The sequence below is a fragment of the Sander lucioperca genome, chromosome 11 (genome assembly GCF_008315115.2).
Source record: "Sander lucioperca isolate FBNREF2018 chromosome 11, SLUC_FBN_1.2, whole genome shotgun sequence".
Taxonomy (NCBI): domain Eukaryota; kingdom Metazoa; phylum Chordata; class Actinopteri; order Perciformes; family Percidae; genus Sander; species Sander lucioperca.
The window spans coordinates 35,642,410-35,652,300 of NC_050183.1; the positions used below are offsets into that span (position 1 = coordinate 35,642,410).

General features: G+C 41.8%; 1 protein-coding gene across 5 annotated transcripts; it reads left to right on the top strand.

The window, feature by feature from the left end:
• Nucleotides 1-3: 3 nt before the first annotated feature.
• On the top strand, nucleotides 4-9,752 carry LOC116063236 (cingulin-like protein 1). Of its 5 annotated transcripts, none has more exons than XM_031318101.2 (13): nucleotides 4-98; nucleotides 885-962; nucleotides 1,325-1,367; nucleotides 1,611-1,771; nucleotides 1,894-1,975; nucleotides 3,286-3,469; nucleotides 3,613-3,686; nucleotides 3,823-3,899; nucleotides 4,035-4,135; nucleotides 4,225-4,313; nucleotides 4,446-4,586; nucleotides 7,483-7,663; nucleotides 7,807-9,752. In XM_031318101.2, the coding sequence occupies exons 2-12, from the start codon at nucleotides 897-899 to the stop codon at nucleotides 7,647-7,649; spliced, it is 1,185 nt and encodes a 394-aa protein (XP_031173961.1). In that variant the 5' UTR covers nucleotides 4-98; nucleotides 885-896; the 3' UTR covers nucleotides 7,650-7,663; nucleotides 7,807-9,752. The 5 variants fall into 5 exon arrangements, with proteins under 5 accessions (XP_031173961.1, XP_031173963.1, XP_031173959.1 ...); XM_031318103.2 differs by having other exon boundaries at nucleotides 9,038-9,752; XM_031318099.2 differs by having other exon boundaries at nucleotides 7,483-9,752.
• The last annotated feature ends 139 nt before the right edge of the window (nucleotides 9,753-9,891 follow it).

Consider the following 9,891-nt stretch of genomic DNA (forward strand, 5'->3'; position numbering starts at 1 on the left):
TCTACTACAATACCCAGAAGACCCCTGCGACCACGTCATACGCAATCACGTTACTGTTATGGGCTCCTGGATTTAAAAGTGGAGTCGCAAGGTTTTCTGTGAGTAGCCTGCTAAGCCAGCTAACATAAACATTTGCATTGTTCTCCTTAAACATTATTTATGTTTTCAGCGACAGGTTCTATGTCATATTCATAGGGTTACAGTACTCAGTGTATAGGAAACGGCCAATAATAATGTTGCCAACCATGACAGTAACGTAACGTTGTGAACGCTGTCAGGAAAAAGAACGTGAAGCAGATGCTAACGTTAACTGACATTAGCTTAGGTTAACAATAGGAAAACATTGGCTATTTAATGTTTACTACGCCCCCTTTGCGTTATCTTGACGGGTTTAGTGTTTTGCTATATCTTAGCCAGCATATCGTTATCTACTCTACAAGGTTCCTTGAGCAGGGGGTTGTTGCGTCGCTTCCAGTTTAAGTCTGTATCTGTTCCTGGAAGCTTGAGAGATATTCCCCACTGGCCTGGAGATCAATAAAGTAGGCTGAGCTCATTACATTATCAGAAAGCCTGCACCTCGGCTACATTTACCTAAGTAGCAGCTGATAAGCGTCACTACAAACGTGCATTTATCCAGGCCTGCTGTAATTTAATCTCACACAAAGTGTCAGAGATCTCTACTAGGTTGTTAACCTCACCGACAAGCCACAAAACACTTCTAAAGTTACTGTATCACCATCCCACAGTGGGGTTTTGATGTTGTAACGCCACTGTCAGGCAACACAACACTGTCTTGCATGACGTTTTTTTATACCAAGGATCCAGAATTAACCGACTAATGCTAATGAATGATGCATTTGACAACTTGATGCACTTCTTTTTAGTTCAACTCCGACATGAACTGGGACAATCAGCTGAGCTCTATCCTGTCAGGAGCAGATAGCAGCGTTGCAAAGATGAGGGTGAGTAGCTCCAAATAGCCTTCCCCTCTATTAGCCTTGCTGGAAATAACAGAAACTAATAATCTAAAGAGTGTGTGGTCTAACGGTACATGTAAGCATATTTTGTATATATATATATATATATATATATATATATATATATATATATATATATATCAGTGAAAGGGAGTATACAACATACAGTAGGAGAGCCTTCACTAAGTGGCCTTGTGGTCTAGTAAATAAGTAAAAATTGTCATAACTGGAGCTATCTGTAGATGGCAGTAAAGCTCCACTAAACTTTTAACAGGGTAATGTAGTCATACTGATAGTGAGAGTTTGGAAATTCCCTATTGTTTGAAATTATTTGTATGTGTCCACAGGAGAGACTGACGTCACCAGGGAAATTTGCCAAAGGAGGCGAAGGTGGGTGAACTATGTGTCGGTTTCTGAATATGACTATTAAGGGGAAATTATTTCATTTAATTATTATTTGTGTGTGTGTGTGTGTGTGTGTGTGTGTGTGTGTGTGTGTGTGTGTAACTTCCAACCTTTTAACCTTTACAGTAAAGTGCAGATAAGGATCGTAGGGAGAGTGGTTTGAACTCCTTTTGATTTTGGTTTAAGCCGTTTGTGAGCAACCTCCCTCACATGCCTCTTCCTCTCCAGATTTTTTTCCAGTGAGGGAGAGGCTTCGTGATTCAGATTTGAGCCCTCCTGCTCTTCCTCCTCGTGCCCCCCTTCTCCGACAGCCTTCCCCATCCCTCAGTCCATCTGTTCACTGGGCAGATCTAGCTGCTATCCAGTCACAGCTCCAGATACAGAGCCAGGTGTGTGAATATTTGTTTAACCGAGCCAGGTGTGCGAGATCAAATATAGTTACCACAAAGTAGTCAAATAGTATGTGATGTATTATAGTGTTGTTGACAGAATTCAACAATGTGTTTTAAAGGCAATTGAGTCTCTCACCAAGAAACTCCATGACGTGGAAAGGGAGAGACAGTCTCAACAATGTCACATCCAGACACTACAAGGTAACCTACTGCACCATGACTACTTACCTCAGTTTATACTGGGTCACATTGTCCCCTCAAACATACAACACTATTATTGTCAACTAGAAGAAAGGCATTCTTATCAGGTTCAACACTGCTTAATGTGGTCACACCCAAACTAAGTTAACAGGTCGCATTTGAAAAATAAACAGAACCCAGTCATGTTTCTTTCGAGCTGCAGCATCTCAACACAAATTCATCTTTGACACATAAGTCTGTAGCTTTCAAAATATATTGTGTTGTTTAATTGAACCGTTAAGTGTGAAAAACAACAATAATTTGGTAGTCAAATCCAATTTCAGCTAACCGATTCTTTACAGTCCTTTTATTTTAAATCTTATTGGTGCCCTCATATCAACCGCTCTTGAATTCTGTCTTTATTTTTGGACCATCCGAGTGTCTTCCTTACCTTCTAACCTTATTAAAAAAAACGTGAGCAAGGCTTCTAACAAAATCAGAAAAGTGACCAAAAAACACACTTTTACTAATTGGCTGACCTCTTGTTTTAGCTGTTTTAAGTTTTCAGTATCTTATAAAACACTTTGGATCAGCTGTGTTGTAGTTGAAATGCTATATATACTGTATGTAAATAATTGTAGACAAAAAAAGGCAAGGCAATTCCAGCCTCTACTGCTACTGCTTATGCATTTAATCTGTTTAAATGACACACATGGGCATTGCATTATGGCTCAAAACAGGAACAATGCCTCCATTTTTAGTTTGCATTAAATACACTTTGATCCATTTTCACTATGATTGCATACTGTCATTTTCATTTAGCTTATCTCAGGCGAGAAGATGGGGAGTGGAACCAGTAGCAGAATCCTCACTGCAACTCAGTCTCAGTTTTGTGGACCATCAGCACTCACAGCGTCACAAGCAAGAGATAGAAACTACCAAGTTTTTCTGACATGGTCTTAATTGGTTCACATTAATTATGCTAAGATGTCATATTTTATTCCTTCCTTGATGTGGTTTGTATTGTACCTCAATTGCACATTGCTTGGACAAACGTGTTTGCTAAATGAATACATGTACAATTTTCTGTTGATGTATACAATGATGCCTCACCACTGTTCTAAGTTTCGGATCCCGCTAAAGCTCTCTCTCCCCTGCTTTCTCCACTCTTCCACCCCTCTACTATCTGAAAAAGCCAACTCCACTCGCCAAGGGAGGATTCATTTATAATTAAAGACAATAAATAATTTGGATTTGTTCTCAAGGCTGCTAAAGGAGAAAATAAAAAATAAAAAAATCCCTTCTTCACAGTAACTTCTCTTCTTTTCCAGAGGAGGTTCACAGGCTGCGTGAGGAGCTGAGGGAGAGGGAAAGTGAGAGGTCGGATTCGAGGAGGGGACAAAGTCCAGGAGCAGAGAGAAGGATGGAGCAGTGGAGGAGAGAGGTTGGACGTGAGCTGAGCAATCTGCGGGGACACATAACCAGAGCCACGTCGCTAGGCAACCTGGAGGAGAGGTGCATCAGGGGTGGAGCTGGGGGGGGGGGTTGCTGCTAGTAAGGTGTCTGGGTGACATTTTAATTTCAGTTAAGACAAATACAGAAAAAACAAAACAGCTTCATCACCACTTTTCTGTCTTTTTTATTTTTTTTTGTTACAGTTTCAGCTCAAAGCTCCGCAGAGAGGAGCTGGAACACCTGCGGAGAGAGGTGGACCAACTGAAAGCACAACTAAGTGAGTCACGTACACACACACACACACACATACATCATGCCCTCTCATTGATTCTGCACCCCATGCTGGCCTCCAAAGCAAAGGCAAGCACAGTCTTGTTCACAACGTCGGCTCTCTCTACTTTTTCTCTTAACAGGGAGACAGGGGGAGGATGTGTTCCTCCAGCAGACAGAGGCCAGAGAGACCCGAAGACAGTACGAACACAGCTGCAAGGTACACACACACACACACACACCACACACACACAACATACATAACACATTGTATCACGCAGGTTATGTTTGCTTCTGCATGTGTGCTTTTGTATTTCTTCAGATCCTTAACCTTTCCTTTGTGTGCTTTGATCAGACACTGGAGGAGCTCACAGACAGCTACAGAACTCACAGCACTGATCTGGCAAAGACTGTCTCTCAGTATTCTCACACACAGCAAGAGGTCCGCCAGATCAGGTACATGCGTGGAGAGTGTGCGTGCACGTGTGTGTTTGTTTACCTTTTCTGTGACTAAGCTTACCTTGCAATGAATCTCTTTACAACAGAACAACTGTGTCCGAGCTGAAGGAGGAGGTCAGGAGACTTGTTCTCAAAGAATGTCAACCAACACCTTTGCAGTCAGCACACACATCAGGCAAGTATCTCTCCTTCTCTGGCTCACACACACACACACACACACACACACACACACACACACACACACACACACACACACACACACACACACACAGGATGATATTTAACCATGTCTTTTTATTTGATTCAGGGGCATCTCCGCTCCCGCTCCCTGGCAGCCACAGTAGAGGGGCCAGAGTTGAAGAGGCCGACTCTGACTCCGAAGACTTTAGCCCGACCCCGAGCCTGGCCGAGGTCAGCTCAGATGATCTGTCATGGCTGGAAGACCCTGGTAAGGACGAATGCTTTCTGAATTAAAAAAAAAAAAAATGCACCCAAGCATGGTTGCCTAGTAGGGCTGCACAATATAAAGATTATTTTTGGGCTTTTCCACCTTTAATTGATAGGACAGCTAGGTGAGAAAGGGGAGAGAGAGGGGAAAGACATGCAGGAAATCGTTACAGGTCGGATTCGAACCCTGGACCTCTGCGTCGAGGTATAAACCTCTCAGTATATGTGCGCCTGCCCTGCTCTACCCACTGAGCCAACCCGGCCACACAATATATTGTTTTTTATCATCATCGCGCAATAACCATATCGTGAAAGGCTGCAAAGTATCACGAAAGACACTTCGAGATTTTTGTGTTGGTTGAAAGAAAATATCAACAGAAAACTCCTCTTGAAAATGTAATGGTCATTCTTTTTTTTTATAGTGGTGCCTCTTATATATTTAATTCAATCTTCAATTTGTTCAATAAAAGAATGTTGGAAATGATTTCCTTTCATTTGTTTTAAATTCAACAATCAATTTGTTGTATTATTACATTAATACTGAAAGCTGCAGAACTGAGTAACTTTAAGTACACTGTTTATCACAAGTAATATCGTTATTGCGACATCCAACAATGTTATCGCATATTTTCCTTGTATCATGCAGCCCTATTGTCTTATGCACCTACAGGTACTAAAGTACAGCGTGCTGAGTCATCAACAACACCACGTGTTTCCATCATATCATTTTCATAAGCCTTCTGTCCACCAACAGTACATGTGCACAAACATGTGCTGACATTTGGATCACACGCTCCAACCAAGAGAAAATGTTACACATGGCACCAGATGGACACAGACTGATGGCGGTTTTAGCAAGATAGGACATGTAGTTTCCCCTCCCGTGCCTCTCCCACACATCTGGCTCAACCTTCAACTCTGATTCATCCCAGTAGATCTGACTCAGCACTCCTCTGTGTTTGCCATTTCAGCATACACTTTGGTGAAGGAATAGCTTTGCATGTTGGGAAATATGAGAGTCAGATGAGAGGATCGATACCACTTTCTGTTCGAGAGTTTCTGCTGGTTGCCTTGCAGCCTCACAGTGACGGCAGGAATCCAGCAAGTCACTGCTTCCAGCAAAGAAATAGTCCTGCACATAGTCCCTGTAAAACTTCAATGTTTTTACACTTCAGTTTTTTGTGGATTAAACAAAGGTAATATAACGGGTTAATTAGTGAGGTGCTGCTAGGTGGGTTTTGTTACCCAGTGGCGGGAGAAGTGATCAGATCCTTTACTTAAGTAAAAGTACGGATACCACACTGTAAAAATACTCTTTTACAAGTAAAAGTCCTGCATTGAAAATGTTACTTAAAGGAGAATTCCGGCCAATTTTTTAGTTAATCTTGATCGCTATAAATATGCAAGTACAGTCGATAGAAAAAAAAAACGAGCCAAATCGGTGCGGTCAACGCGGAGTAGCTGCACCTACGTCTACGAGCTTCCACTTAGCTAAAACGGCAGTTGTCAGGGCAAGTTTTAGAGTGCCTTTGTGCCTCTTAACAGACACAAAATGCAATTAAAATGTCTGTGCAACATGAACAGGGCCCTTACGTGACAACAAGATGCGTTTTCAACACAGACATTGTTTAAATTCACCTACCCTGTCTCTATCCTGCCGGTAGCTAGCTCGCTCTGCTAGCTGCTAGCTGTTAGTTGCTAGCTGCCGTCCGTGATAAGTGTGTTCAGCCAGGCTTATTCTGGGATAATCATCACGCAACAGTTCCATGTGTATTTGTAGCTCATCCATTTTGTGTGTGATCGATCTGGTGTTGGTGAGTAGGAGGCTTGACATTGTCAATCTGTGTGGTGTCTGTTAAGAGGCACAAAGGTACTCTAAAACCTGCCCCGACAACTGCCGTTTTAGCTCAGTGGAAGCTCATAGAGGTAGCTGCAGCAACTCCGGTTTGCTAGGACCGATTCGGGTCGGGTTTTTTTCAGTCGAAAGTACTCGCATATTTATAGCAACCAAGATTAACGTAAAAATTGGCCGGAATTCTCGCTTAACTAAGAGAACTGTCTCCTGGCTGTGGCTTCATGTTTAACAGACTAACATGAGAGTATTGATCTTCTTATCTTGCTCACAAAAAAAAAGTGAATAAGTGTATTTCCCAAAATGTTGAACTATTCCTTTAAATATATCACTAGAGGATGTTCCCTGACATGAAGACCAAGAAGTGAAAGAGACTAGAATGAAAGAAAATGTAAAAAATGAGTCATAAAAGAAAAGGGAGGAATCTAGAGATGTACAGCACCATTGTGAGCAAGTTTGTAGACCTACCGTGTTCTTCCATCTGCAGATAAAGCAGTAAAGCTCTCATTTCCTCTCAACAGTTTCTGCAAAGACAGTGATTGCTTGGGAAATTTGGAACCCTGTGTATATATATATATATGTGTGTGTGTGTGTGTGTGTGTGTGCGCGCGTGTGTGTGTGTGTGTGTGTGCGCATGCACGGCTCACCCCTGAGACTTACTGTAACAGAAGGTTGATGTTCCCGGATGAGATTAAGATCTCTGCTTGCTCTAAATGTTTCCCAGAGTGATTTGGGCCCATGAAGCCAGGCTAATTTGACGATTGTTTCCGCGCGCGCACACACACACACACACACACACACACACACACACACACACACACACACACACACACACACACACACACACACACACACACACACACACACACACACACCTACACACACCTACACACACACACACACACACAATCATAATGGTACACAGTTGTTAAGGGAAAACATTTGAATGACTTCCAGACTAATCCCAGAAGAGGCACTTAGTTACACACACACACGCGCGCACACAAACAAAGTAATGCTCTTCTCTGGTCTTCACCTCTGCCAGCTCTTCATCAGAAGCCTCGAGTGCGTCTGAGCGTTCAGTCCAGACGGAGTGACTTTGCTGGTCCGGGATCAGATTTGGAGGACGATGATGACAATGATGGTGATGATCTCCTCGATGAAGATGTGAACCCAGATTTTGGATCTGACCTAAGTCTTAATGACCTCTGACCTTTTTTTATAAAGTGATTTATGTAATTTCCTTGGGATGATTTAGCAAAATGAAGACATTTCTTGATCAGTTTACAGAACTATTCTGAAAACCAGAACCTTTTGAAAGTAGAAACAGTCAGGATAACTATAATGCTATGGCTTATTTCCATTGTAGTCTCAATGGAAAGGAAACAAAGGACGGCAAACAGCAGACTTGGCATGGCAACAGAGGCACATACAAATAACAAGTAATTAAGTCATTCAACTTAATTTTATTACCGTTGCTTAACAGACCTGCTTAGATATGAGCTGCATAGTTCAAGCCAGTGTGGAAACTTTCTTTTAGTGAGGGGAATTCTCAAATGCTATTTTTAAACACGTTGTTTGTAAGAATACCAGAAGTGTTAGGGAACTCGGGACGGATCACGCACTACTTCTTTTTAAAATTGATTTTCAATTGCTTGTCTGATTATTCTGTAAACTGTCTGGTCCCATGTAACGCTCCCAAACTCCTGCTACCGCAGTATGCTGAAGCAAACCACCAAAAGAGTCAGCATTATTTGCCCTCAGTCTGGTTAGTGATATCTGCTAGAGGCAGAGGACTGTGATAGCCACAAATCCTCTTTAAATAATCCGCAGTAACTGCCCCCACATGCACACACTGGCTGGGTGCTGGGAACAAACTGAGGAGACAGGCAGCTGTTTAAGCAAGATTCTTTGTGAGAGGTTCGCAATCAGAAACTGTTTTCATGATGGTGGCTAGCCGTGTGCCTGCACAATGGCATTTTTGTAAGTAGCTTTATTTCTCACTGTATTTCTTGACTGATTTAACTTTTGGCCACGGAATTTTTAAATCGTTCGCCACCCAATGGATATTAAGTTTTCAGTTTTTTGCCACACCCTCTGCACCCATGTTGCGAGTCACTGAAGATGAATTATGGGTCCCGCCAGAGTGAAACACAGAAGCACTGTGATTGGTCCTCTAAACCACAAGGTTTGGTTTTAGGCAGAAGATTTAAAAAAAAAGTTATGTTTACGGTTGTTATGATTACAGATTGTTGGGGTTAGGTATGTTTAGGTGTAGTTTAGTTAATCTCTGCTTATAACTGCTGTGAGATCCATGAAAAAAAAGCACTGATCCCTGTGCTTTTGATTAGCAAAATAAGAGCCCACAGTACGCTTATATTTCCTTAAGTCTGCATTTTTGAATTCATTAATTTATTTAACTTTAATTTCATGAATATGCACCTTGGCCACCTTTGATCACTTGATGTACAGTAATAAATCACAGTAAGCTTTAAAGTTATTGTGATCATGTATTCTATGTAAGCTACACTCTTCAGTGTTGCAGAGTAATGTATATGTAATGGCCTTTTGTTCCTGACATAATGCACTCTTCAATCCAGGAGAAATCTGACGAGGATTGGGTTTTGATTCCCGGTAATGCAGCTGAAGTGAAGACAAAGAGGAATTAAAAAAATAAAAAAAAAAATCCATTAACATTACCAAGGCACCAACACCTTCAACCTCCACTGCTTTTCTTTATATACAGTAGTCCCTTTTATGCTGTCATGTCTGACATGAGTCACACTGTGCCAGCTTGGTGTCAAGCTGTTAAATATTTCAGCATCCAGACACCCCCCCCCCATTGAGGATCCCAGACCACAGTGCAGAGCCAAAGGGGAGCTGACAGGCAGGTTAGGTGTTCAGTGGCGTGTGGGTATGGAGGCTTGGGTGGTGAAAGGGACTACAGACACTATCTAGTTCATCTAATGAGACAAATTGTCTCACTGGTCAATAAAAGACTTTTTGGAAAACAGTAAATGGCACAGAGCAGTACGTAACAGTTTTTAAACAGACCTCTTCTAACACGCTGTCCTTGTATAGCTGTTAATATTGTGGTCAAAGAGATATTTAATGAAGAAAAGGCTCATTTATTTGTTATTGCGGCCAGATAATGGCTGATGAATCAGATCCTTCTACTGCACTTTAATTGCATTTGCCAAGTATTTTGCAGTGGCGCTGCAGTAAAGCAGTGCACTGATTCATTCATCGAAGGTCTGTGAGAAAATGTTTTGTGTTTTGTCTCCAACAATAAAAGTCTGTGTGGAAGTTTAAAAAGAGGAGCTGGACTTTCTGTTGTTGCTTCTGTAGATCAGTGTTGTGTTCTGATGGCGCTTTTGTTTGTTGGTCCTGCTGTCAAAAAGTCAATTATTAACCGTTTATAACAAACAGTTAATGATTTAGATTGGAAATGCAG